Source organism: Brugia malayi (genome assembly GCF_000002995.4).
Source record: "Brugia malayi strain FR3 genome assembly, contig: Bm_v4_Chr2_contig_001, whole genome shotgun sequence".
Classification (NCBI taxonomy): Eukaryota; Metazoa; Nematoda; class Chromadorea; order Rhabditida; family Onchocercidae; genus Brugia; species Brugia malayi.
The window spans coordinates 6,955,207-6,982,625 of record NW_025062476.1 but is presented as its reverse complement, the minus strand read 5'-3'; the positions used below and the strand labels follow the sequence as shown (position 1 = coordinate 6,982,625).

The window sequence follows — 27,419 nt, the reverse complement described above, 5'->3', positions numbered from 1 at the left end:
GTTACATATAGACATTAATACATTCCTTAATAGGTTCAAAATAGTTTAGAATATTATTTTCAATAATTAATTGTTAATTAGCATAGGTTAAAATAAAATCCTTTTGGTTATTTGTTTGATCACTTATTATTGACAAGTGAAGCACATATTTACTAATAATAATATTTTAATAATTATTTATTTCGTTACACATGCATTTAATTAATATATATGAATAAAAGTGAAAAAAAATTATTTTAATTTTAATTCTGACTAACGTTTGCACAACTATTTTCTGTTTTCTTTCATCTGTCTTTCCATTTTTTTTTTTAAAACTTCAACTTTTTTTTCATTTTAAAGATTCTTTAAAATATTCATTTTGCAAAGGCAATATATTTTAGCACTTTTTCTTTTTCCTATGCTTTGCTTGTTGCATTTTTTACTGAGTTTGAAAAAAAAATCAGAGAAATTTGAAGTAAAAATGGAAGAGAAAAAAAACTAACAAACAAATAAACAAATAGATAAAAAAAAATGGAAAAGCTAACAAAATTTTTGCAATGTGATGACTAAAGTGTATAAAATATGAGAAAAAATATGGATGAAAATTTTATTTATTTTATTTTTTGCTTTTTTTTTCTTTAACAATAAATAATTGAATACATCTGCTATTTTTCTCTTCCTTTTTTTTCAAATCATTTTGAAAGATACTAAAAAACAGTAAATTTTCTTTTTTTATTTTTCGTCTTTTTTTATTTCTTTTCCTACAAATGAAATTAATTTTTGAAAAGAAACAATTTTGTGATGAAACATTTTTTTTTTATGAATTAGTTTTTCTTTTAATTTTATCTTTATAAAACCATTTTATTAATGCGTTTACAATGAATAAATGTTTAGAACAAATTCGAAATGATATATTATTAATTTATCAAAATACAGAAGTTTGTTTTTTCTTTCTTTTTTTTTTTTTTTTTTTTTTTTTTTGTTGTCCAATGGAATATTTTAAGTGCTTTGAATGATGTGACAGTGAATATGGAAGATATTTAACAAAGTTATGCTTAAGAGAAAGAGTAATCAGACAAAATTGAAGGTGGAAATTTTAATTATTATTATTAATTATTACTCAAATTTATTATTCATTATTACTTATTTATCTTTTTATTTATTTATTTATGTAATCAACAATGTTATTTACTTAGCTAGTCTGATATTTCACCTTTAATTTTTTTATATATAAATTCAAGATAACAGTTAAATCGAAAAAACATATTTTGCTATGCACAAATTATTGTCAATTGAAGTGATTTATTTCAAAAATCATTTCCAGATGTTTTGCAAATATTTACTGTAAACAAATCAAATCTCTTTTATTGTTATCATTATGATAGGATTTAGTAATCGTTTTTTCTTTTTTTTAGTTCTCTGTTTCATTTTCTTTTTTTCTTTTCTAATTTATAATTGTCAGATTGAATTAATTGTCTCATTAATAATTTTATGACACTCATACTTTATTTGCTAATTCAAATAGCTATTGAAAAATTCATATTAAAAAAAGGAAAAGTGAAATACATTTATTACGTTCAATATTTCTAATACATACAAACACACACAGTTACACATATGGATTTGCATAATAAATAATAAAATAGAAAATTTATAAGTAATCCTAAAATTAGTAATACTAAAGTATTTTCGGAAGTTAGAAAATGATAAATGAGAAATTGTAATATGAGAAATGTTAGGAAAATTTTTTTAATTTTCTAGCAAATTTATTCGGTTTATTAAAAAAAAACGAGAGAGAGAGAGAGAGAGAGAGATTTATCTGAAATAATTACTCGAAATGAGAATAATTAAAAAGTTTTTTTTTTTTCCATTTTATTTAATCGTTATAACAATGCAACAAGCATTCAACAAAAATTATTTTGGATAAACGGAAACGATCGATAATGGAATGTAAATTCATCTGATCAAACACAATTTTATATATAAATTCTTGCACTAAATTGCTGCATTTACATTTCCCACAATGCAATTACCCTAGGATTATTTGAAAATGTGGCAAAGATAAAAGATAAATTATCACCTGGGGAAATGTTTTGTTTTTCTTGTTGTTTTAGATTGACAATAGCAAAGGAAAGTTTTTTTTTTTTTGTACTTTTAGCTAACTTTTATTTCTTATTATTCAGTTCACAAATAAAGAAAAATTTTTTAAAAGAACAAAATAAAATTAAATGATTTGCTGTTATTTCTTTTCCTACTTTTTTTATTCACTTTATTCTATTTATTTCATTTTATTTTTATTTTTTTTTTTTTTTGATTTTATTGTTGAAGAAAAAAGAGAGAAACAAGAAAAAAGAAGAAATAAATATGGATGAAAGAAATCATATGAAAATATCAGAAGAATATAGTTGGAATAATAAAAAAAAAAATCCAAATAAGGGATTGTTTCAAAAAAATTTTTTTTGATCAATCAATACGGAATTTCTTAAAAAATTATCAAAACTTAAATTAAACAAAAACAACTGGGAAAGTTTTAATGTAAAAAATATAAAAAACAAAATGTATGCTACTTATTTGATTAATTTCACCATTTTTTTGCAATTTTCTTTCTCTGTCTTTTAAAATTTAACATAATAGCTTACTTTTTTCTGTTTTTCGTTTTTTTTTTTTTTTTTTTTTTTTGATAATCCATTAGCAAAATGTTTTTTTGTTTCTGTAAATTATTAAAATAAACTGAGAGAAGAGAAGTGAGCTAAGCTAATAGTTAATGCATGGTTTATTTTATTGCAGCAATTTTTACGCTCACAAAGTTTATTTAATTTTTTTTTTGTAAACTGATGAAAATTCAATAATGATACGATAATGTATTAAACAAGAAAATTTTTTTTGCAAAAATTTTTGTAAAAGATTTGAAATGAGAAATGTTGTATTTTTATTTTGTTGAGAAAAAAAGACAAGAAGGATGTTAAAGTACGACGAGATTCTTTCGTTCCAATTTTTTTCTTCCCCCTTTATGAATTGTTTCAATAAAAGAAACATCGAGAAGTTTAGATTCTTTCTTTTTCCGGAAATACTGGTTATCTAGAAAGATAATATCTAAATATGGTGTTTTTTTTTAAAAAAAAAACAAGAAAAATATGTGGAAATAAAAAAGAAAAAACAAAATTTGAATAAAATATCGTTACATAAAGTAACTGTACGACTCATCATAGATCAAAAGTAAATAAATTTAAAATGAATAATAAATGAAGAAATAAAGTTGCACAAGTTATTTTGAATAAAACTTAAAATTATGAATGATTAGATTGCTGGAAAATCTTTTAAACTTCAATTAATTAAAATCAATTGCATTAAATTACTTTATATGCTGTAATATCGTTGATCAAATGACAAATTTCACGCTTTTTTTATATCAGTAAGAAGATAATCGAAAAAAATCCTTGACCGTCTTATTTTATTTGAAAGTAGTACGATTATCAAAAAAATGGTGATAAGGATTGTTATGATGGTAATAATAATGATAATGATGATAATAATATCATAATAATGATAGTGATGATGACAATAATGATGATGACCGATAATGATGATAATAATGGTTCGTTGTCCTATTAAACTACCAATTATTTGATATATTATCATTCCAAAATTGCAAATTAATGGGTTTTTTTTTTTTGTCATTGTCGAATAAAAATAACAGAAGTAGGGCATTTTAATAGGTTGACAAAAGGAAAAGAAAACTTATTTTAATCAATTAATGATTACATGATGTGAACCATTTTTTTTTTTTTGTAAATTTTGGGTTAAAAGAATTTTTTATTAATAATGGAGCAGTGATAATGGTTATAATTACAACAATGAGTTATTTCATATTTTTGATTTCAGATTTAATCAACAGCGAAATTTTTTTTTTGAATTTTTGGAAATAAATTACTAATCGTTAAATAGGTTTCATGGTTAAAAAAATGAATAAATTTTGTGGTTATTGGCTTGGCTTGGAGGTGAAAGAAAAATTTCTTGGCCATTATATAGGCTTCATGATGAAAAAAACTTGATTTCTTGGCTATAGATTTGATGACGAGAAAAAAATGGATTTCTTGGCTATTACATAGGCTTGGTGACGAGAAAAAATAGATTTCTTGGCTATTATATAGGCCTGATGACGAGAAAAATGTATTTCTTGGCTTTACATAGGCCTGGTGACGAGAAAAGAAATAGATTTCCAATTATTGGACAAGATTTATAGTAAAAAAAAAAGAAAGAAAAATAGATTTTTCGGCTATGATTGCTGGTAAAAAGTGATCTACAAGGATTATTGCATCGAAAAACTATCAGTTGAATAAAATAATGGAATGGATGGATGTAATAATGAGAATTAGTAATTTTATATACAAATAATTCGAGAAAGGGCGGAGAAAGTAATGGAAGGTCTTTCTCAGGCAAAATAACAAAAGAAAAAAGTTGTTAATATATTATTGGTTTCCGAAATAAAATTTGATTTATTTCAAATTATAATTTTCAAAATATTGGGATTAAATTTCATCAAATGAAAATGGTTCAATTTATCGATTTGAAATAATGTTGAATGGTATGATGTACCATTCAACATTATTCCATTCAACATTAATGGATACAATAAGCTGATGAAAGGATCTATTATTATTTATGCTTTGGAATGTTTGCTATTATTTAAATGTTAAAAATGTATGATGTAATTTTTTAGAAATAATTATTTGAATTATTTTACACTAATAAAATAATAATAAAAGAATTTCCGGAAGATGAGTTTTTCAATTTAGTGCTCATTTACTAAATATTAAGTTAGAAAGATTAATACCATAAAAGAAGTTCAAAATGATACTCAAAAAAGAAAAGAACTAAAAAGTAATGTAGAAAGAAGAAAAGAAAATACTTTATTAATTCCAATCTTTAACTTTTGTTAATCAAATTAAATTAAAATTTCGTGCCAATGTTTTATACTCTTTTCCTTCAAAATAACATTGTAATGACAATCATCCTTTAATTTCAATGTAATTTTGTATTTTTAACTGTAATACAATGAAAAAAAAATTCATTTTTTAAAAAAAAAGTGAACAGATAAAAATTTTATTAAAATGAATAATGAAACATTGATGCAAATATTGTGGTAATTAATAATTTTGCACAAGTGGAAATGAAATAACTGAAAATATTGCTTTAATTTAATTATTAAATCAAAAAAATTAAGCAATAATAAACAAAAAAAGAAAATGGGGGAAAATATAAAATAAATTGAAAATATAAATGAATAATTTTGAGAAATCTTACAGTGAAAAAAATCGAAGTTTGCAACATTTTATTAAAATTTTTTTTTTTTCCTTTTCATTTTTTTTCCACTCAGCTAAATTTGAAATGTATACAAAAGTACAAATTATTATGGTATTTGTTGGTTTTTATACAAATCATAATAAACCTTTTTTGAACATTATTTTACTGAGAAAAATAAGCAAAGGAAAAAAATTTTTAAATAAATAAACAATTAGAAAAGAAAAAAATCAATGAATGAAATTTTCATAATTTTTTTCACTCATTTTTTTGTTTTTTTTTTTATATTGAAACTTGTAAATAGCTGAACTTTTTTTCCTTTTTTTACTCGCGTTATTAGAAAAAAATTGCACAAATTCTTTTTTTATTTTTCATTCAGATTAAAAAAACAGGTTTTCTTTTCTTTTTTTATTTTTTTTTTTTTTTTTTGAATTTTTAAATACTAATAAAGATTAGAATAGGTTATTATAACTGTTGTGTTTTAATTGCATGCAATCACTATTGTACCTTAGTATTTTATAATTTAAAATATTAAGCATAAAAAGGAATAAATCTTTCGTTTTTTCAAATAATCATAAGAGAACTAAATTTGTTCTTTCAAAAATTTTATTTTTATTCTAAATTTTATTTTTTTTGCAAAGATATTGTCATTAAATTGTTTTTTATCAAAAAAAAAAAACAAACAAACAAAAATAAAAAGAAGAAAATAATAAGAATTGAAATGAAGAAATTGGAAGAGCGAAATAGCGGACGAGAAAAGAGAAGAAAGGAAAAAAGATAAATAAAATAAATTGAATAATTATGAATGGAAGGGAAATGGGTAAAATTATTTAAAAATTTAGGCTAATTCGTATATGTAATTTACTATTCATTATTTTATAATTTTAGAAAAAATAATTTAATAATTCTAAAATGGATTAAATGATTACAGTAATTAGCTGACGAATAATTCAATAGTCTTTGCTCATTCATCTCGCATTTTTTACAATATTTAGTGATAATTCCTAAATAAATTTTGTTATCTGAAGCAAATATGATGTAATAAAATTAGTATTAAAAAAGGTATTTGCAATTAAATTTTTCAAATATTTTAGAACCTTAAAAAAAATTTTTTCGATATAAATAATTATTGAGTATGAGACTATAAAATGTAATTTTCATTCTTTTATTACAATATACATTTTAGAAAATAATTGGGCAATTTGATTAGTATATTTACTAATAAAGCGGCGTTCTATATATTTTGTTTTTTTTTTTCTTTTTTGTCTTCTTTTTAACGCTAATTAAAAGTAAATTAAAACAAGGTTTACATTTTAACAAGAATTTTAACCATTTACTTAGCCGAAAAGTAACATTGATAGTAGCAATGAATTAATTTGTATAATTGTGATATGCTAATGATTTGCATTTATTATGTAGAATATTAATCAATTTTAGCTTATTTTTATTTCAAGAAAGTAGGAAAAAAACTTTTTGAATATTTCTCTTTCTATTTTTTAATAACTTTTAGCTGAAATTTTTTAAAGAAAAAAATTTTAATCAAAAAAGACGAATGATCACGGAATAAAATTAATGCTTCAACAATGTGTGTGTTTGTGTGTGTGTTCGCAACTTAATATCTAATAAGAAAAAAGTGGAGGAAACGTATTTTATAATTTGCTAAATTAGTCACAATATTGAAAAATAGATACGTTATCTTAAATTAAATATAAATATCAAAAATATGCGATTAAATGATTAAAATTAGTAATCCAATAGACAAAAGCCTAATTATATTAATAATTTAATTATTTGTTAATTTTAAAATTAGATAACTCCAATAAAAAAAGATGAATTTTTTATTTTCATATAATAAATTATGTCACAGAAAAGGTCACACATACATATATATATATACATAAGTTCTAGCTATCACTCCTCTTATTCTCCAGCAATTGTTAATCATTCTTTTACTAAATATATGAGTAAAAGAAATTGCTAAGATTATTATTTCGTTAAAATTCATTTTATAGAATAAATTTGCATTTTGTAAACCAAAAAGAAATGAATGGATGAATGCAAATTTTGCAACGTTTTTTAAGTATTATTTTTTTCCTTTTTTAAGATTTTCGAAATTCAAACAATAGCATACAAACATGCACTTTTAATAGAATTATAACTTACAATATGCTAATTAACAGCTGCATCTTTGTTAATTAGCATATATACTCATCAATACATACACACATTCATACATACACACACACACACACACACATGCACATACACACATACAGACACAAGGTTACAGCCCATGTGATGTTTTCGTGTGATTTTTAATTGAAAATAAAAAAAGAAAAAGAAGAAAAAATGATGATAAAACATAGAAATATTACAACTGCAGTGAAATTTCAAAATTTTTAAATTAAAATGTAAATTTCAGGGAATTAAGAAAATTCAAGGAAAAGAAAGTATCTTAAATATTTTAAATTCTATGACATATAATATGTGTAATTTAAATGTATGCATATATGTATACAATTTATAATGTTAAAGTATGCTATACAATAAAGAACTTTCCATAAAGATTCATTATTAATTCTTATTTTAATTAAACAAAAGCAAATCAATGGAATTAATAAATTGAAAGCTTATATTGATTGAGAATCACTTTTTAATTTGAAAAATATTTGAAAAAAAGTTTAAATAACTTTTTCAATTTGTAATTTAGATATTGGTAAAACTTAAATAGAATATCAACCAATTATTAGTCAAATTGATCAATATATTGAATTTTATATCTGAATTTTGAATTTTATCAAGATATTAAGATATTGATCAGTTACGAATCATCAATAATTTTAGAAAATGTAATCTTGAATACATGCATATATCATTTTGTATTCTATATTTCCACGTTGCATTTATCACTGCTGCAAGTAATTTGAATGATAATTCCGCATTCCGTTTCCTCCGTATTCCGCTTATCACTGCCAGATGTAATCTAATACTCAGCACGTATTATAATGAACACTGAAAATTTCATAGTGACACTCAGCATTGTAATATTCAAGCATGTGTCAGTTGCTGCATAAAGTTGGTTTGATGACTTTACTATGATCGTACCATTTAATTTTGCTTCGTACGAGAGTGCCCGTTAAATGGACGAGAGATCAAGTAGTAGTGGTGCCAAGGAGACCGTCGTCAAATCGGTCTCCGGCATAACGGCAGCTTCGGTCGAGGTATAAAAGTTCCGAAAAAGTTGCGGTGGTTAATTGGGATTTTCTGCCGAAATTTTAGTAATTTAGTAACAGCAATGGAATTCCTTCTCTTCATTTTTCTTTTTTTTTCTTTTCTTTTTCTTTACTTTTTTTTGTTTTTATTTCTTATTTTTGTATTTGGTAATTAAACTATCGCGTTAAAAAAGGAAAGGAATATATATATTTGTTTTCTCATTTCTTTAAACCTTGAATTTAATTTTTTCGGATTTTGTTCAGAATTTCACTTACTTACTGTGAACGTTTCTTCAGGATGGCAGTAACAGCGCTGAGCAGGCAGAAATTGTGCGGAAACGTTTACAAGCATGCGAAATTGTTTCAGCGGATGTTAATGACATAGCATGGGAAGCAAATAATGAAGAAAAAACGTTTCATGAATTACAACCAGTCAGTAAAATAGAATATGAATTCTTAATTCCGAGCACTTCTAAGAGGGGTAAGATTTGAAATACTTTCTGAAAACAAGAAAAAGAAAGTACCCACATTGCTGTTTGTATGATACAGATTCGTACTGCTATAAACGTATGGATGGAAATAACGGAAATAATAGGAAATTGCTTATTCTGGTAATGCAGTGTGACATATTTCTATTGATGAAGAATACGACGGTTTGTTAAACTGGGAAATGATACATTTCTATCAACACATAATTTACTGATTGACAACCAAGCAATAAATAGAGAGATCATGCATCAAAGTTAGTGAAAGGCATAATAATCCTTTCCTCAGAAAAAGGAAAATATGACTGTTCTTTTCTTCTAAGATGAAATGATACGGTTTATTGATGTATCATTTTTAGTGTTAAAGCGAGCTCAGGATATCACAAAAGAACGAAAAAATGAGCACAAACGGTGGCGTGCAGCAATCGATGGATATGCACAATATTCAGAATGGATTTATAAAGTTAATGAAAAAGTGGAAGATATGCCAGATTTGGATGGTGCCGAAAGTGTTGCTGCTACCACCGAAGCTACAGATGACCCAGAAGCAGAATATTTCATTGCTGTAGATTCAATGAGGGATGTTATTGACCAGGTAGATAGAGATCTTTTTAGCAATGTTACTGGTATTTTCTAGTAATAATCTATTAACTAGTAGTTGTGAATTATTTGGGAAAAGCTGCAGTTTTATCTTGATTATGATATGTCGTGTCAATGTAGAAAAGAAGTTCCTTTCAAATTAGCTTTCCTGAATAGCTTTTTTGTTTTGTCTAATGTAAATAGAATGGTTTTATGATTATTATTCCGAGAGCTCGATTTTTAGATTCAGAAAGCTAGAGCAGCGCAGTCAGAAGAAACAGCAGAATGTGATGCAAAACTGGATGAAATCTTGAAGTACTGCGAAGAACATGCAAAAAAAAGTTTATTTGAGGACAAAAATACCCAGGTTGGAATATTATCCCATGATAGTTAGTTTTCAGGATTATATTCTGTGTTAGAAGGATGTTCATATTCTCAGCAGTAAGTCAATGTTCAGTTAATATTTAGTTTTCAGGATTATCAAATGTTTGTATGCTTTGCTTGCGGTCGGGTTTTCGATGATGAGATAACAATGCGAAATCATGTGAACGAAATTCATCTTTCTAACAAGGTTGCATTTCTTTTCGTATATTTGACCTTTCTAAACTTTTTAAAGGATAGGGAAATTACGGAGGGTAGTTTTTTATTAATGAGTTAAGGGCATACAGTGAGTGGTGCTGAAAAAAATAGCTATATCTTTTCTATTGAAGAGATTTTTTTTTAGGACTACATTTTCAAATGTAGTTACTGCTACAGACGTTTCAAAATGAAACATCATTTGCAACGCCATGAACGCACACATGATTTATCACTTGTGCATATTTGTAATCGGTGCTCTTCATCATTTCGGTTAGCTTTTTAGGAATCTACTACCTTTGATACTCGAAGGTTCAGAAAGTAGAAAGAAATTTATAGCTCAGAAACTTCTATATATTGTTTCAGAAATTTATTCAATTACAAAAGTGAATATTTTGTAGAAACATGTTTTCCATCAGCAGAACTGTCGTTCTATTCCATATGATCGGTTTATATTGTACGACACTGCTATGGCAGTGTATTAGATACTGCAATAAAATGTGTCTTCCGCTTCTGTTATCATTATATATCAGAGTGTTTCGATGGAAGCTTCTTTATGAACGTTGAGAAGTGTAGAACTAAAGTGAATGAATTTAGGAGCTTCGAATCATTAGTTGCTCATAGAAGCAGAGCTCATGGAATCGATGAGAACGGTGAAAAAATTTTAAATTTGAAATACAATTGTAATAAATGCAAACATAAGTTTGGAACTTTTATCGAATTAAATGTAAGTCCTTTGCTAACAGTTATTTTGATCCTTTCAGTAAATTAATTTTGGTATAATGGATAGCTGAAATATGTTAAAGGTTTCTTTTTTGTAATGATGGAGTGATTTTTTCAACTATAAATTCAGAAGTAGGAAAAATGCAGCCGAGTTATGGCTTCAATTTTCTTCGAGTCTTTTTACTTTAAATATATGCTATTTGTAGTGCTTAAATCATTTTAGAGGCATAAATATTTTTGCTTGAACGAATCTCGCGTTAAACAGCCAAAAAAAGTCAGTGGTGCTTCCCCTTCTTCATCCACTAGTTCAATATTTTCTATGTCCTCACGACCGAAAGTTGGTAGGTAATTTGTTTTATATTTGAATGGTTTTTTTTTTTTTCTCATTGAACATGCACTTCTGTTTTGTTTCTACTTTATTATAAACAATTTTAGATAAAACATGCAGAATATGCAGTAAGAAGTTCGCATCGCGACAGTCATTGATACGACATATGGGTCGAATTCATCCAGAAGAAAGAATTGATGAAATTAAACAATATGAAGTAGTGCAATCGGTAAGTTTATTTTATTTATTCAACTTGAAGTTATTGATAGATTAATCCACTCCTGTCCATTATTTGTTTTTTGACTGATTAATTGCTAATTAAGCTTCATTCTGACCAGAATAGGCTGATGTTATATATGTTCTATTACTTTTTTTTTTCAGCCAGATCTTCCATTTGCTTGTAATATTTGTTCGAAACGTTTTACGACCAGAACACTAATGTTAGTTCATCGTAAGCGACATGGGGGAAGGAATTTTGCCTGTGAATTATGTGAGAAGGCATATCCATTAGCAAGTGAATTACGAAAGCATATCAAGCGTGTACATGGAGATTCTTCGGAGAGTTACAGTAAGTTTCAGATATCTAATAACTTGTGTAACATTGTGTTTCTGAAATACTTCCATATAATAATGTTTGTGAACTATGTTATTATTCTTAATTCAAATTGTATTTCTTTATTCATTTACCGGAAACTTAGCCATCAAATCTCGAACCACTAGTTCACTTTCTTTTCTACTTCTTTCGTTTATTTAATTTAGGAACACTTTAAAACATTAAGTTTTAGCGGCATCAAAAGTTTCGCGTGCAGAATTTAACGATGCATATGTCGTCGATATGCAAAATCCAGGTGTTGAACAACCAGTGCCGGTAGAGCAGAGCAGTAAGTGTGATTATGAAGATCTTACCGATTTCAGTGTTATGTAATTTTCTACCGATTACATCTATCCACTTGATCATTCTATAAATTGTCCATTAAAATCTATAAATTGCCTAAAATGGCATTTTATCACACGGAAGCATATTTCCAGAAAACAATACTTATTTACGCTCTTAATTTTTCTGTTTACTTAGGAAATTTGTTCTTACAATTATTATTGTAGTATACATGGTGGGAACCATGCTGGTAATTCTTCTAACATATTTAATATCAAATATTATATATATTATTTTTCATTTTGTTTATGTATGTATTATTAACAAGCAATTTTCATCACTGTAAAGTCTTAAAAATTCAAATAGATGCATGTCAAAATCGATTTTTTGTAGTAATCGATGCAATTAATTAGACTTTGAATTCCACTGTACTTATTTTATTATTAATCCATTCATTAATAAAATGTTTTATCTATAAGAGATTTCATATAAACACATTCTTTTATCAAAATTAACAAATACTTAGTAGTATCACGTTAATAGTAGTATCACAATTTTTAAGTTTCATCAAAATATCGTTTGTATTTCAAACTGCCACATTTCATGTCCGGTTTTTCGATATAGTTTTGTTTTTTTTTTTTTTTTTTTTTCAAATTTACGATGATCCTAGAAAATTTTTGAAGTCAAGTTTCTGCAGAATTTCTAAATTCTTTGTGAAAATTTGCATAAAGTGCTTTCTGTTGGTGCTTAGTGTCAAGTAATAGTTCAGAAAAACTTTAAATTTACACAATGAGAAGCTCAGTCATATTTTGTTTTTTCGACTTATTTTTGGATTTGACAGGTCAGGTGTCACAAATGTCCCTACTTGCAGATTATCTCAGTTTTCTATGGAGTATTTAGAGATAGATTCTTTTAACTTTCTATGATGAATGCATCTTCTATCTAGTGATTTAGCGCACTTTAGAATAATTATTTAATCTGAAATTGATCAAAAGGCAACGATTTTAACGGTCATTTTAAAGAAAAGGAATGAAGGGGCAGATGAACTTATTGAGCTGCAACATATAAGATATACAGATACAGTGTGTACTATTTTTAATGAGGCTGTATGACAATTTTTGAATCTTTTTTAAAATTCGAAATTGTTTATTTCTCCGTTATATGTCGATCCGATTGATCGATCGCTTATTGACTTTTCACTCAAATTTCTGCAGATCTCTTCACTTTAATACCCTGTTTTGGTCGTTCTTATTAGTCGTTGCAGTTTTTTGAAATCCTAAGTTTTGTTTACAGTTTCTGCTTAACTTAATTTAATTATTGCAAGTCGTACAGAAAAGTGATAAAAGGAATTAACAAGAACAAAAGGTTTGATTTGGGTTGACCTAGCACAGCAGTGATAATCTAGGTCGCCGTACTGTTAACACCAAATGTCACTATCTGCTGACGGTGCAAGGCAACCAGTGTCATCAACAGTAGCAGAGCCGATAACGATAGCAACATCAGAATATATCGATAAATCAAGATCTAATACTGCCGAAGATATTATCACCACAATAATATTATAACCTACCGCATCATTTCCAGGTAGCTTCATATTCACCACAACTGCGAAATTCACCGGATATAACTTTACAGAAAGATCGGACTGTATTTTAGAAAAGGTATTTTTTTTAATGCTTTATTTAAGCTCATTCTTTTAATTCAATCTTTAAAATTTTCTAAAAATGTTATTGATTTCTATTTCGCCGCCTCAAAACTGTTTGTTGTTCAAATGAAGAAGTACTAATGCATGATCGAATAGATTGAATAAGTTTAGAATACGGATAATATAATTGGATTATCTCTTATCAACTTTATTACCCTAAACTTATCACGGACAGATTACTGTGTAGCGAATTTAGGCAGGTTTTATGTTTTAAGTAAAAATTAAATTACAGCATCAATTTTATTCAGTGAAGCTGAATACAAGGATATTATAACCATAAGTTTCAATAATTTATAAAGTTATAAAAATAATTTACGACAGGAAAAATTAAATTCTAAAAGCGGTGTAAAGGTCAACTTATCACAACTTGAAGAAAGGACGAGGTCTGCTCATCTAAGAAAGCCGTAAAGCAAGTGAAACTCGAAAAAATACTTCAACCGTTACTAAAGAATTCGTAATATTTTAATTAATATTTTAACTTATCTTTAAAAATTTTGACTTAAATTATTTTTATTGTTCTTTCATTTTTTGAAAAAGGAAAATTTTAATTTGAAAAAACAATTTAAAAAAATCAAAAGACGACGAATTAATATATAATAAACTTAAAAATAACAAAATAAAAGGCAACATAGAACTCAAGTGGAATAAAGAAGCAGAGAATTAATTGAAAAATTCGAAAAAGTCTGTACGCGACAAGATCAGCACCTTTAATAACAGGTTCATTTCTTGCTTCAGTATATTCGTTTCGTACTTATTAATTGTCGATCATCTTGACTCAAGGTTGACTTACATGAATTGCTTAAAGTGTTGTTGGGCTAAATATTTAGGTCCCTTATTAATATCATTCTAATAGTATTCTGCATTATGTGCTTATCATTTAAAGAAGAGTGGTATAGTTTCCTCATTTATTTTTCAGGCCAAAAAATAGTTCGTTTTTATTTATAGCATGATATTTGTTTTCTGAAAATTTTCTATCTTAATATGATTAATTAAAATTTTTTTGGACATAATCTAACTTTTTTAGACATCATTCACTGTATAAACTATTTTATAACTCTGTACTAATACGAGGTGAGACGACTGACCCGCTGGTTGAACTTGTTCAAGCGATATGAAACAGAACGAAGGAAGAGAAAAGTTGCTTATTTGATGAATCAATGTTATTTAACATAATCTTTTAGTTTTAATTGAAAATATCTTTTATTCGTTCAATTGCGAAAACAAGATTAAAGATTAGCAAAGTAAAAAAGTACTTTCCATAAATGAAAAGGAATTACAGCATGGGACAATCCTTCCAATTAGCATTGACTATGCGACAACGCCTCTATCACTTCGTTACCGGTCTACAAATTGTCTGTAGTTTTATATCATTATTGATATTATGCATTGCACTACCTGTTTTGTATAATAATGTTCAAACAACAATTGATTATGTCGATAGTGGAATGCAATTCTGTGAAGTAAATTATCCAACTTCACCTTTTAAACTTAAAAAATTAAAGAATTAATTGCAAATTTTAAAAAATTTTAGGTAATTGAAGTGTTAAAGTTTTTCTATATTTGGTTTCAAAAATTTTCTATTTGTTCTAAATTACAGCATTCAAACGAAGAAGCACTGTTGGAAGTAGAACGAGGGAAATCTTATATTGCTTCAAATAGGACAAAACGTCAAATTTATGACCAGAGCGATGATTTTCAGGTTATTTTTATGATCCATACGGATTCAATAATTCTTAAACGTACTGATAACTCTCTTCTTTTTGGTTAACTATTAGAATATTAATTCTGTTTTCTTTTTTTACAGACCTTCAATCCGTTCCACAGAAATTCTATGTTGGATGCAGTGACCGGCATACCAATCGAAACGGAATGTCCAGGTTGCTGCATTCCTGGTCCTCCAGGACCACGTGGTCCAGGGGGCACACCCGGCAAACCTGGATCTCCAGGACCAGCAGGAAAACCTGGAATTCCTGGTACAACTCCGAACCAAACATGCCCGATGCAAATAAATCGACCACCTCCACCATGTCGTCCGTGTCCTAAAGGTCCTCCGGGCATTAAGGGGTGGCCTGGATTTCCAGGCGATCCGGGTCCAGTTGGAGAACCTGGAGCAAGAGGTAATTTGTTATTCTGAGTTCTGATTTATGCTTTCTCTTAATTGTTTGCTTGCTTCATTTTTAAATAGTTCAGGTAAAGATGGCAAAGACGGTGAGCCAGGTGAGCCGGGACCACAAGGTCCGCCAGGTTTTCAAGGTGGCCCTGGCGTACCAGGTGAAAAAGGTCCAACACCAGAAAGTGAACTTAAGGAAGGCCCGCCTGGAGACCCAGGGCCAGTTGGACCCGTTGGTGCTCCTGGTCTTCCAGGACTACCTGGTCGAAATGGAATGACAGGCTAGTTTATTTTTCTTTCATAAAAAGATCTCTCATTATCTAAATTGTGTCTAAAACAAATTTTAAAATGTTAATTCTAGGGCCACAAGGGGAACGTGGATGGCCAGGTTTACCAGGCGAGCCAGGTGAACCCGGATATCCAGGTCCGGAAGGTCCGGCAGGTGAACAAGGACCTCCAGGTAAATTTGTCTAAATTGCAAACAAATTAAAAAATAAGTAGATTGTAAGTAAATAGGTCGTAAACAAATGTTTCAGTATTACTCAAATAATAATCATCACAGTGGAAACAGCTTTTTCTGTTAATTTCTAATCTATTTATTACGACATATTAATTCACTCATCCCTCTTGTAAATCTAATTTCAGGAGAACCGGGAATATGCGTTTGTCAGAATGTTGATTCAATTGTTCTCGTGAATCCATCTGCATCTCAACCTCGGATAGCAGAACGTGTGCAAGCAAATTAATTAGATAATTGAAGTTAAGTGAACCTGGATGTAATAAATGTTTTAATATTACTCAAACAATAATCATCACATTACCAATGCTTAGTGGAACTACAGAACATAATGACCAATAGACGCAGACCTGGTATTCTTACCTGGGATTTTTTCATTTATCGTAGAATATTAACTTTTTTGCAGGTAAAAGTGATAAAACGAGAAGATAAACAAGACAAAATAAAATAATGGGTCATTCACTAATCACCATATAGTAAGCGAAATGATGTCACATTTCCCATCGTTAAACTTTATAGCATAAGATTAGAAATGTTTTCAAAAAAAGGATAATGAAGTTAACATTTACTGTTTGGTTATTTTAATTTTGATTTTAAAAGGCCATTTTTCTGTTTTTTGTAACAATTAATTTCAGTGATTTAAAGTTATTTGAGAGCGCCTTTAAAATCTCAATGAGATTTTGATTGGAATTTACATTTCTGTTCATTCCTTAACAGGTATGCATCACAAAATACAGTATAATTAATTGTCTGTTCGCAGCAACTTTTCGTTTTTTAACAATTTCAAGTTCATTTTTGAGTTTTTTGAATGAGTGATTGTAATAGGTCATTTAGAGAGACAAATGTCATCATTTGTACAATTGTGGTAGAAGTTTGAGAGTAGTGCTCAATTATGGAATGAATATAAATTGTATAGTTTTGAAAATGTTCCACAAATTTCCCAAATTTTATTTAGGTCTATTTAATGCAATGGCTTGATATTTAATTACTAAATTTTAGAAAATTTATTTTAAAATAATTTCCTGGTTCTAATGATGACTGATCAATGCAGACAAATCAACGATATAAAAATGCAGCCATTCTATGAATGCATAAATATCAGTGATTAATCTTTCTCTCACTTTTCCATTGTATTATGAAATTTAATGCAATAGCTTGATTTTAATTTATTTACTTTTTCTTAGTTTATTTTTTTCAAAATTAAGAAAATCAATGCAACAGTTATTTTTTAATTAAGCATTGTTGGCTTGCTTAAAGTTTTGATGACGTAATTGAATCATTAATAGTAAACGTGAACGTTACGTGTCTCAATATTTAACGTTGCAGTTTTGCAGTATTACTAACGAACCGCATAAATTTTTGAACTTTATATTGAAATGTGGGTACAAAAGGTAAATATTGTATTATCAAGCATAAATGATAATTGTTAAGTGATACCTGAAAGTTCCTTTTTATGAATTAGACAGCGTACAGAAGCTGATATAGTATTTTTTGCGGTTAAATCAAAATAAATTACAATCGTTCTCCATTCCATCATAACAACTTTTTCGATTGAAGCAAAAAATTCGATTTTATGATTGAAGTGGATTTCACTTCCGCACTTGAATCAATGATTCTTTCACTCACTTGTAATGTTAGTATCAGTCCTGTAAAAAGAGTTACTGCTTGATTACTCATTACCTTTGGATAGTTGCATTTAAGTGAATGTAATTACAATTTAATTTAAACTTTATAACCTGTAAAGAAGATAAGGAAATATGCGTAAAAACCCTCGTGTATAGCCGAATAGAGGCGCTGCTTCATTTGTAAGCAACGCGAAATAGCAGTAAGCACTCCGATTATGACTGAAAGACGCAGAAGTTGCCAGATCGTCCGATTCTCATTCCAAAAGCCAGAAATGCTGAAAAGGATTTCACTAATTTTTTATTTTTCAATGAAGAAAAATTTAAAAAAAAAAAAAAAAAAAAACTCACAGAAAGAATATCCATATAATGAAGACAAGAACAGTGGAGTAAATAAGACGCTCTGAATAGCTGCAAACTGATAATTGGTGCTTGAAGATGTCACCAGCTGATTTGGTGCTTAGTTCAAGGTCAACTTTTTGATTCAGTGACCTGAAATTCTTCTACTTTCGTAAATAGAAGCATAACGATAACGGATAAATTGATTGAGCTACTGGCAATAGAGTTCATCTTGCTCTTAATTGGCAAAACAAAAAAAAAGCATTTTAAGATGTTTACTTCACTCAAATTTGTGGCTCAATTTCGACCTAAATTTAAATGATTCCAATATCCTTTGTATTTTCTGTTTAAGTACAATTCAATAACCTCACATAGTATGGACGTGACTTCATTCCAACAATTAATTTGCTGTTCATTATTCACAAATGCAGGATACAAGAAATGTAAAACTTACAATGAAATTAGACGAAATTTAAAGGAAACAAAAATTGAAGAAACCTGAAACTTTCAAACTTCATTAATGGAATATTATACCAAATGTATCCGTGGATCCAAACTGGGCTGAACAAGAAGTCAAATATCTGACAACTGGAAAATGAAGCAATTAAGAGCCGGAAGGAAAAATTAATACGACGTCGAATAATTGCTTCAGTCGGTGATACTTCCTCAGGTACCAAGAAATATGCCATTAATAGCCAATCTCCTAAAATGATTTTAAAATAATTACTTGATCCGTTTAAACTAATTACTTGACCTTTTGCATAAAAATTTTTCCGTTGTCACAAGGATGTGACTCGTTTAGAGAATTTTCTTAGTGTGATCATTCGTTGCAATATTATCAGAGAAATGTTTTTTTGTGGAAAGATATAGCATAGTTTAACAGTTTTCTTACAAGAAAATTTTTCAAAATTTTATTCAACTGTCCTTGAAATATTTCCAAATCATTTATTTAAATTCATCTTCAATAATGATAAAATTTTTAAGTAAAAATATGATGGAGAATTTGAATGAACTATTAATACTAATCACCTTATTGATGATTGAGTCCTATCTGATACCTAAGTTACCTTTCCTCACTTCATTTTAAATTTCTGAGACAGTAACTAATATATTATTGTAATTCTGTGATAGAAAGAAGAAGGAAATGGCAGTTGACAGTTCCTCTGTCACACAAATTTCCAAGGACGCCCCAGATTTTGAAGCGTTTCATTCAACATCGAATAATGATTGGTAGGTCAGAATAATTTATGTTAAAATAGTTTGAGGAAGGAAAACTCAATTTCATAATTAACCCATCTATTATTGAATTGAGCTTGAAATTTTCTGTTAGAATTTTTGTGACATTGTGTTATAATATAAACTTTTCTTTCAAAAAGATTAGTTCTGCAATGTAGTAGACAATCAAAAAACTTTTTTTGCACCTATTGTTTTCTAACCTTGAACTGTTTGTTTGAACTATTTGTTATGTATCAGACATTTTTCAATTTTACACTTTAATAGGAATCAAAACTTCATTTACTTGTTAAAGGGACAAAAAGATTTCACGGAACTGAACTGAATTAGAACAAACATGAACATTATAAATTGAATAGATTTTAACTGATAAAAAGTAGTAGAAAAGTGAGAAAATTGAAATTTATCAAGTGTTTCATGCTATTAGTAAAATTTCATCCAAAATTATTTATTTCATAGTATTTATAATGCCATTTTTATTTGATTGCATCTTACCTATTTTCACAATTTGGCATATTTGTCATAAGCATTTTTTTATGCATTTGCTTATTTTAAACTTTAATAAATTAATAAGATTAATCTAATTTTTGCATTGTCCTCAATTATGCTCAATAACCAGGTAGAAGCAAAAGGTTAATTGTTAAGCCAGTGAGTAGTAAGAATATTCATTAACTTGAAAGATATTAAAAATAATTCTTCATATTAATAAACCAATCATAAAGCCATTCCTTATCAAAACCATTCCTGTTGGTAAGTTATTCTTCAAGTTTCTAAAACAATAATGTAATAAATTAATGATGTAAATTACCACATATTCATAGAAGACTAATTATTTTCTGCTTTTCATCTTTGCTCCGCCAAAGTTCAATTTCACTTTCACATTACACTTTTGATGTATTGTGGAAGAGATGTAGTTCATTTATTCGCCCTTTTCGAAAATATTTAATCTATTTCTATTGATATTGTAAAAAGTTTTTTCAGTAATATGCAGGAATCAAAAGTAAAAAAAAATAACTTTTAGAAAGGATAAATCCGCTTGATACAGTAATATGTTCTTTATTTATAATAACGAAACATTAAGGAATGATAAAGTATGAAATGACGCTAATATGAGAGAGGAAAAGAAAGTATGCTCTACCTGATTTCTCGCATTCTTTTTTAATTGATTAATACTTTTAAAATGTTTATTTGCCTTTTCTATTGGCTTTATGGTCATTAATTGTTCATTTCATTTCTAATCTATAACTTGACTAAAACTTAAACGCAAGTAAAACAAATTTATAACAAATGATTGCTAAAATTTTTGTTTATAAAATCTGGACATTATGATCTAAAGTTACAAAATGTTTTGGCAATTTCAGAACGCCTGGAATACATTTTCGTTGGAGAAATAGAACAGCTGCTTCTTCACCCGTCTTCACAGTCTTTTCCACTCAAATCCATTTCAGACTTAGAATTTAAACAAATCTCAAGCTTTCCAATATTTTTCAACCTTTCGTTTGCTCTATACATGTATCTTTTCTCCTTTCTAACCATAAAATCTTCCTTCTCCATTACAAATTCTAGGCAAGCAGCTTCCATTGTAAAAGCAACCACTTTTTATTTGCTTGTCGTCGATCATCGACATTCCACTCAATGATATCTGATCGCGTTCGCTTTCCTTTTCTCCTCCCAAAAAAAAAACAAATTCTTGTAAGAAATCGCAAATAAATATTATATTTTAACTCGAATATACTCGAAATTCAATCTAATCGATATATCGTCATTGTGTCTTATGTATCGCTGCCCTTAAACTAACACAGATTCTCATAACTTTTTTTTTTTTTTTTTGCTCATATTTGTGGGATTTATTAGACAGTCACGGAATAAAAACTGTTGGAAGCGGAAATATTTTTCAGTTTGTCGTCTAAAGAGTTTGATAATGTTAATCGAGAATGCTTTAATAATTTTGAAATTTTTTGATAGCAGTGATTTCATATAGGTCTAACTCCTCATATATCAAAATTTGAAACAGCATAAGGACATGTGAAACTGCTGGAAACATTATCAAATAAATCTTACTCTTGCACAGCTGCTTCCATCCAGTAAATAGCATTGAAAGAGTTTGTTTATCGCCTAAATATACAAACTTCTTTATCTCATCGCTTCTTCACTTCCAACACTAAATTATACATTAATTTATGTATTTCGTTTTTCCAATTCTCATTTGTCTTCCATCATTTGTTAATTGAATTTCTATTATTTTCATCCCAATAATAAATTTTGTTGAAAATTACGAAAATCTTTGCACTTTACACCTTGTTTATATTTACTAACAAATTCGTTAAAATATAAATGTTACTAATTAAACTATTATAATAAATGAATAGAAATGATAGCAATCATGAAAAATACTCAAGTCGCCAAGGTATACAAACTGTATTCTGAAAAAGACTTTAAAAATTAAGAATATAAAAATTCGACCAATTAAATTTATTTATTTCTGTACATAAATCTGCGAAAATTGATCCATAATAATCTGTGAGAAACAAAATTTAAATAAATTTAGTTGATATTTAATCTAAATTTAATTGTTAATTTGAACTATCAAGTGTTTTGTCCACTATAATTAATTCTTAAATAACTATGGCTGTAACATTCTGTCAGGTGAATCGTGTAAAAATGGCGTTAGTGGTTACTTTTTCTAAATTTCTTTTTAATTCGATTGAAATAAAAAAGAAAAATTCCGAAGTGGAAAGCAAATTTAAAGTATAGGTGCAATGTAATGTGAATAGCTTAAGAGAAGTTAGTTCTGACTAGTCATCAAATGCAATTATTCATCACTAATCCTCATGATCAGTTATCAATAATTTGTCCTTGTCATAGTTCGAATCATAGTTTCTGAAGAAGAGAAAAAATACTACTAGTAAACTGCACACACTGCTTCCTGCAGACCTACTTTTGCGCAGACCTCGGGCCTTTGTCTGAACCTGTCGCAGGCCCACTCTTAGTCCTTGCACGCCTTCTTTTATGTCCTTGCCCACTTTCGAGTCCTCGCAGGCCTATCGAAAGCCTACTTATGAGTCTTACAGAGTTTCGTTTGAATCCCTCAGAGGCTCGCTTGCCCGTATTATGGCATATCTTTCTTATAAAAATGAATTTACTCAAATTGGCAATTTTTTTTTTTTTCGCATCTAACAGTGCATGTAAGCTTGATTAATTATTTTGAGTGTCACTTAAGGGACAAGGACAACTCTTGGCCGAAAATCACAATTTCAATTATGAAACTGCTCCGTTCAAGGCACTTGCTGGTAAGTCAATTAATGGATGAATTCATGCAGTGAAATGATTGTGATTGGTTTATGTGATCTCTTTTGAATGATTCATCTGAATGTATCAGAACGATGCTTAAATCCATCCAAAGATGACAAAGTTAAAACAGACAGAAAGTGACAAAAGATGAAGAAAAAAACGCATAATTGCAATTAATAAATTTTACCTTCTATGAGGATACCGGACGTTCAGGATACGGATTTTAGAGTTTTATGTGATTCCAACCTGAGGCAAAACATAAAAGTTGGTAAACTCATGTCTCTCCCTCTCTCACTCTCCCTTTCTCTCTGCTTCTGTTTCTTACTATTTTTCGTTCTCATCTACTCCTTCTACTCAACAGCACATCGACACCATTTGTAATTCTAAAAAATGACTGCGTTTATCTAATTTTCCAGCTATTTTCTTACTCCTTTATCTCTTTCAAATTTACTAAGCTTTGGTACTTCTAAATTAACAGTAAAATCATCTATTTACTGAAAAAAAAAAAGAAAAAAAAACTCTGTTCCATTTTTAATTTGTCAACTTACAAATCTGCGACATTCCTGAAATCAGTTTAAGTCATAAAGAATGGTAGATCTTTTCATCTTAATTGATCATCTTTATTCCATGTGTTTTACTTTACTTCAAATGCACATGCATGTAAAGGCGCATACACAAATACTATTTGGAAAAGGGAATATGAATAAAAACTCTGGCTTAAAAATATAGAAGTTTCGCTTCACTAGTACTCATCATTTCATTTCTTCTCCACTTGATATCTGATTTCTGATAGATACTTCATTATTTGTCACATTCATCAAAAGGACCGACGAAATTGTTAGCTGAGAAATTCTCGGTTAGTCTTATTGACATTGAAAACGGTAAGGAATCGAATGACCCTAAATACTAAGATTCCAATGCACATCTAATATCATTAATATTTCTTGGTCGAAATGATCGTTGAACTGTAACTGATTCAATTTTTAATGAAATTTAAAACGATGACATCTTATTAATAAATCGTTAATTATCATTTTTCCTCTAATACTTGATAAAGTTAATTTGAACTAATATCACTAATGAGTAGCAATAAAATACTATTTGTCACAAAATTATAATATTTGAATTAAAATAATTGAGTGTTAATAAAGCAAAAAGTGCAAAAATTATGATACAATTTATCAGTTCTGCAAATTGTCCATGAATCTTAATCAGAGGAAATACTGTTACATGGTCACTTTTTCAAGTAAAAATCAAACTTTCATTTTATTTTTTATAAATTCAACTTAATTTCTCAGCTCTTTCAAACTTCTCTTGTTTCTATTTTTGCAGGATAGAAAGTTTTAACGAAGTGCTTAATTTTTAAAATATTCTCCTGGTGTTTCTATCGATAACTAGCATGTGTGATGTTAGACTCCTGTCTCAAGCACTAATAAATTGATCTCTTTTATCTGTTATCCAATTCTTGACTTCCTCCACTAAAAATGTAATCATCTCAACAGTTAATAATATTGAATATGTACTTTCTTCTTGAGATTTTTATGTATAAAAAGTCTATAATAGTCTATCAGAAATTCTCGAAAATCACTCTTTAATGATTTAAGTTTTATTATTATCAAAATCGATTTTCATTTTATCAGCAATGAAATGATTACGTATGCATACATATTATCTTTAAAGCGCTCTAAAGTTTTGTTAAATTTCGAAATAAATTTCAAAACTTCAGTAGTTCCACTAAATTTTACTAACTTTATTATATTTAACTTTTCATTTGTTTGAAACTTGTTTCAATGCTTGTCTTGCACTAAAAACCAGTCCAAAATTTTTGAAAAATTAGCAGCAAGTTTTTGTCAATGTTTTAAAGCATATCATTTAACAAAAATCTTGAGCAAAAAAGATTTTAATACCATTTTTTTTTATTTCTCTACTTATACTTATTTAAATTCATAGGTGATAGATTTTAATTTTGTTTAAGTTTATCAGATCTAATTTAGTAGACAGTTAAAATTTTATATTTATATTTAGGAGTTCTTTTATTCGAAATTGTTGCAGCTGAGAAATTAGGAAAAAATGTTTTGCTTTTTCCAGCAATAGCATTTTTTTTGATAAAGCGCACTTCGTAATATGTGTTGTGTTTTCATTTTTATTTTAATGGAGTGGCTGTCCAAATAAGCAGCCACTGTGATTAGCATTAGTTATGATGATTTACTCAGCAAAATAATCTTTTTCTTTTTTAAAAAAACCAAACTAACATCATTTAATATTCTGTTTAAGCCATCATTTTGAATATTTCATTCAATGAACCTCACAACATTCTAATGATAATTGCTATTTCCTTATCAGAATACTTGTCAGTTTGTTCGTCGACTTACTTTTCATATCTTAATTAACCAAAAATTTCCATTTGTTCAGAATAAGTCTGTGCTTAAATTTCTAAAAAACACTGAAAGACAATTTAAATATCACTTATCTTACTTACATATGACAAGTTATAATTTTCAAATCAACCCTCAATTAGCATTAAAGCTTAAAACTTAGTGCGACTGCTATTTTATTCCTTAGCTCTAAAACCAGAAACAGTTTTAAAAAAAAAAAAAAACAATTTCAAAGAATATGTAATTAAGTCTTGCAGAAAAATATGAAAATATGAAATTAGGTCCCTTTGCTGAATTTAGATCGATTCTCATGTGAATAAATTTTAATTTATAGCCACAAATATTTGAACAAATCCCATTATCGTCCATTTTCAAAACAAATTTAAGAATGTTTTTTTTTTTTTTTTTAGTATTCTAAAAACTAAAGTTTTATTCGTGTTAACTATATGCTGAAAAAGACTTAAATAGTTGTTTGTAAATGCTTAGCATGAATTATTTTACGTCTGCAAAATCTTGATATCGTGGTCAAAATATCGAGAAGTAAAAGGAACAAACAAATAAATTTAGATTACGACTGAAAAATTAAATTTCATCCGGATATCGAGATTTTCCTCCTTTCTTGTAAAGACAAATTACAAATAATAACTCATATTGATCAAAAAGTTTTTGAATCTTTTTATTCTAAACTTTTTAGCTAATACCCATTAAGTTTTCATATCCAAATATTATCAGACTTAATCTTCAAACAGTTTGTCGAAATTGTTTTCCTACTATCATTACTACTCACTAGCACTTCGAAAGCCATCTGCAATCAAAGAAAGCAGTTGACAGAGTGTAAAAGTGAAATGGTTTCTTCGAAAAGCTTCAATTTGAGATATATTGCCTTTTTTTAAAAAGTTTCCAGTTCAGATGTTTTGAATTATTGCGTTCAGTGCTAGCTTCTAAGTTTCTTTCATGCATTTCCAAGCATTTTTTTAATAGTTCGACACTGGCATTTTATCAGCTTCGCTGTGTTTTGCTTAATTTCTGAAATCAAACGATCTATCTGACAACTGGTAAGAATTGCATTTACAATGCAAACAGTCTGAGATTGCAACTTGCAAGCAAACAGTGTTGCAATCAAATGCATTATTCATATGCTAATGCTATTTGCAATTGCATCTTATAAATTTGTATTTGTCGAATAATGCGAACAATACTTTACGATGATTTGCTTTCGACACATTCGAGAATATCTAATTTTTATGCAAGGTTTATTTTTATTTCAAGTCCGTTAAACATATTTTAATTAAAATTTCTTATAAATCCAACCAAAGATCAAGTATTTTATTCAAAAGTTTTGGTTAATTATTAAAAAGAGAAAGATTTATAAGAACAATAGTTTTTCAACGTAACATACACTTTGTTATTTTATTGGACACTTCTTGAATGTCACTGCTTAGCAAATTTGTGATTTAATGTAAAAAACATTTGCATAACTATTGAAAAAAAATTGCAGAGTAGTAAAATTTTATAGATCATTCTCTTTTAGAAGCAAATTTGAAAAACTGAACTTTGTTTCGGCTTTTCGGAGAAAATATTATTCCGTAATATCAGCGCAACACAGCTCCAAAACCCATCATTTTCTTTTCGAAGAAATCAATATTTTCTAAAAAGTCTTCGTAATAACTTCCTTCAACTTTACATTAACTATTTTTATTTTCTAATTTTTTTTATGAAAAATAATAAATTGTTCAAATTTTTAAACATTTACCGTAGCAGCTGAGAATGGTTTTTTTTCCTTAAATTATTTTAAAAATTAGATATTGTCAGAGTCAGTGAAAATACCAAATAAAGCTAATTAGTTATAATCGCAACATAATTAAATTTCAAGCTCATTTATTTGGATAACTAAATGTGTGATTATTAAAAGACTGGTGGCTTTGTTATTGCTGATTAATTTAAGAATGACTTGGCTTGTAAGAGGGAAAGCAAGAACAAGCTGGACCAGCAAAAGCAAAATTTAACAGTTTAAAATCTTTAGATATTTTCTTAAAGTTGAAGGGCACAAGCAATGTTTAGCACTTCTGAAATTAGGATAGGAGCAAAATGAGTTAAACAAAAAGCAAAATAACCTTCCAAATTCGCTAAATTAAAATGAATAGTTCGTACTTGCATGAATCACTTTTAG

The 27,419-nt window shown here is 27.9% G+C and overlaps 4 protein-coding genes across 4 annotated transcripts; 2 read left to right on the top strand and 2 right to left on the bottom strand.

Moving 5' to 3' along the window:
* Positions 1–8,420: 8,420 nt before the first annotated feature.
* On the top strand, positions 8,421–12,108 carry Bm10450 (Uncharacterized protein; the record flags this gene model as incomplete). The annotated part of the gene is made up of 11 exons (XM_001900038.2): positions 8,421–8,501; positions 8,790–8,973; positions 9,337–9,572; positions 9,801–9,923; positions 10,032–10,127; positions 10,281–10,405; positions 10,730–10,859; positions 11,079–11,196; positions 11,291–11,412; positions 11,565–11,751; positions 11,969–12,108. The coding sequence occupies 11 exons, from the start codon at positions 8,421–8,423 to the stop codon at positions 12,106–12,108; spliced, it is 1,542 nt and encodes a 513-aa protein (XP_001900073.1).
* A 1,366-nt stretch (positions 12,109–13,474) lies between these two features.
* Positions 13,475–13,651, bottom strand: Bm10449 (Uncharacterized protein; the record flags this gene model as incomplete). The annotated part of the gene is made up of 1 exon (XM_001900037.2): positions 13,475–13,651. The coding sequence occupies one exon, from the start codon at positions 13,649–13,651 to the stop codon at positions 13,475–13,477; it is 177 nt and encodes a 58-aa protein (XP_001900072.1).
* A 1,222-nt stretch (positions 13,652–14,873) lies between these two features.
* Bma-dpy-10 (Uncharacterized protein) lies at positions 14,874–16,618 on the top strand (the record flags this gene model as incomplete). Its single annotated transcript, XM_001900035.2, has 7 exons — positions 14,874–14,899; positions 15,042–15,222; positions 15,360–15,461; positions 15,567–15,879; positions 15,953–16,135; positions 16,234–16,332; positions 16,518–16,618. 7 exons carry the CDS (start codon positions 14,874–14,876, stop codon positions 16,616–16,618), a joined length of 1,005 nt encoding a protein of 334 aa, XP_001900070.2.
* Positions 16,619–17,922: 1,304 nt separating this feature from the next.
* On the bottom strand, positions 17,923–19,039 carry Bm5784 (Uncharacterized protein; the record flags this gene model as incomplete). The annotated part of the gene is made up of 4 exons (XM_043078720.1): positions 17,923–18,035; positions 18,126–18,289; positions 18,363–18,503; positions 18,885–19,039. 4 exons carry the CDS (start codon positions 19,037–19,039, stop codon positions 17,923–17,925), a joined length of 573 nt encoding a protein of 190 aa, XP_042934654.1.
* Between the last annotated feature and the right edge of the window lie 8,380 nt (positions 19,040–27,419).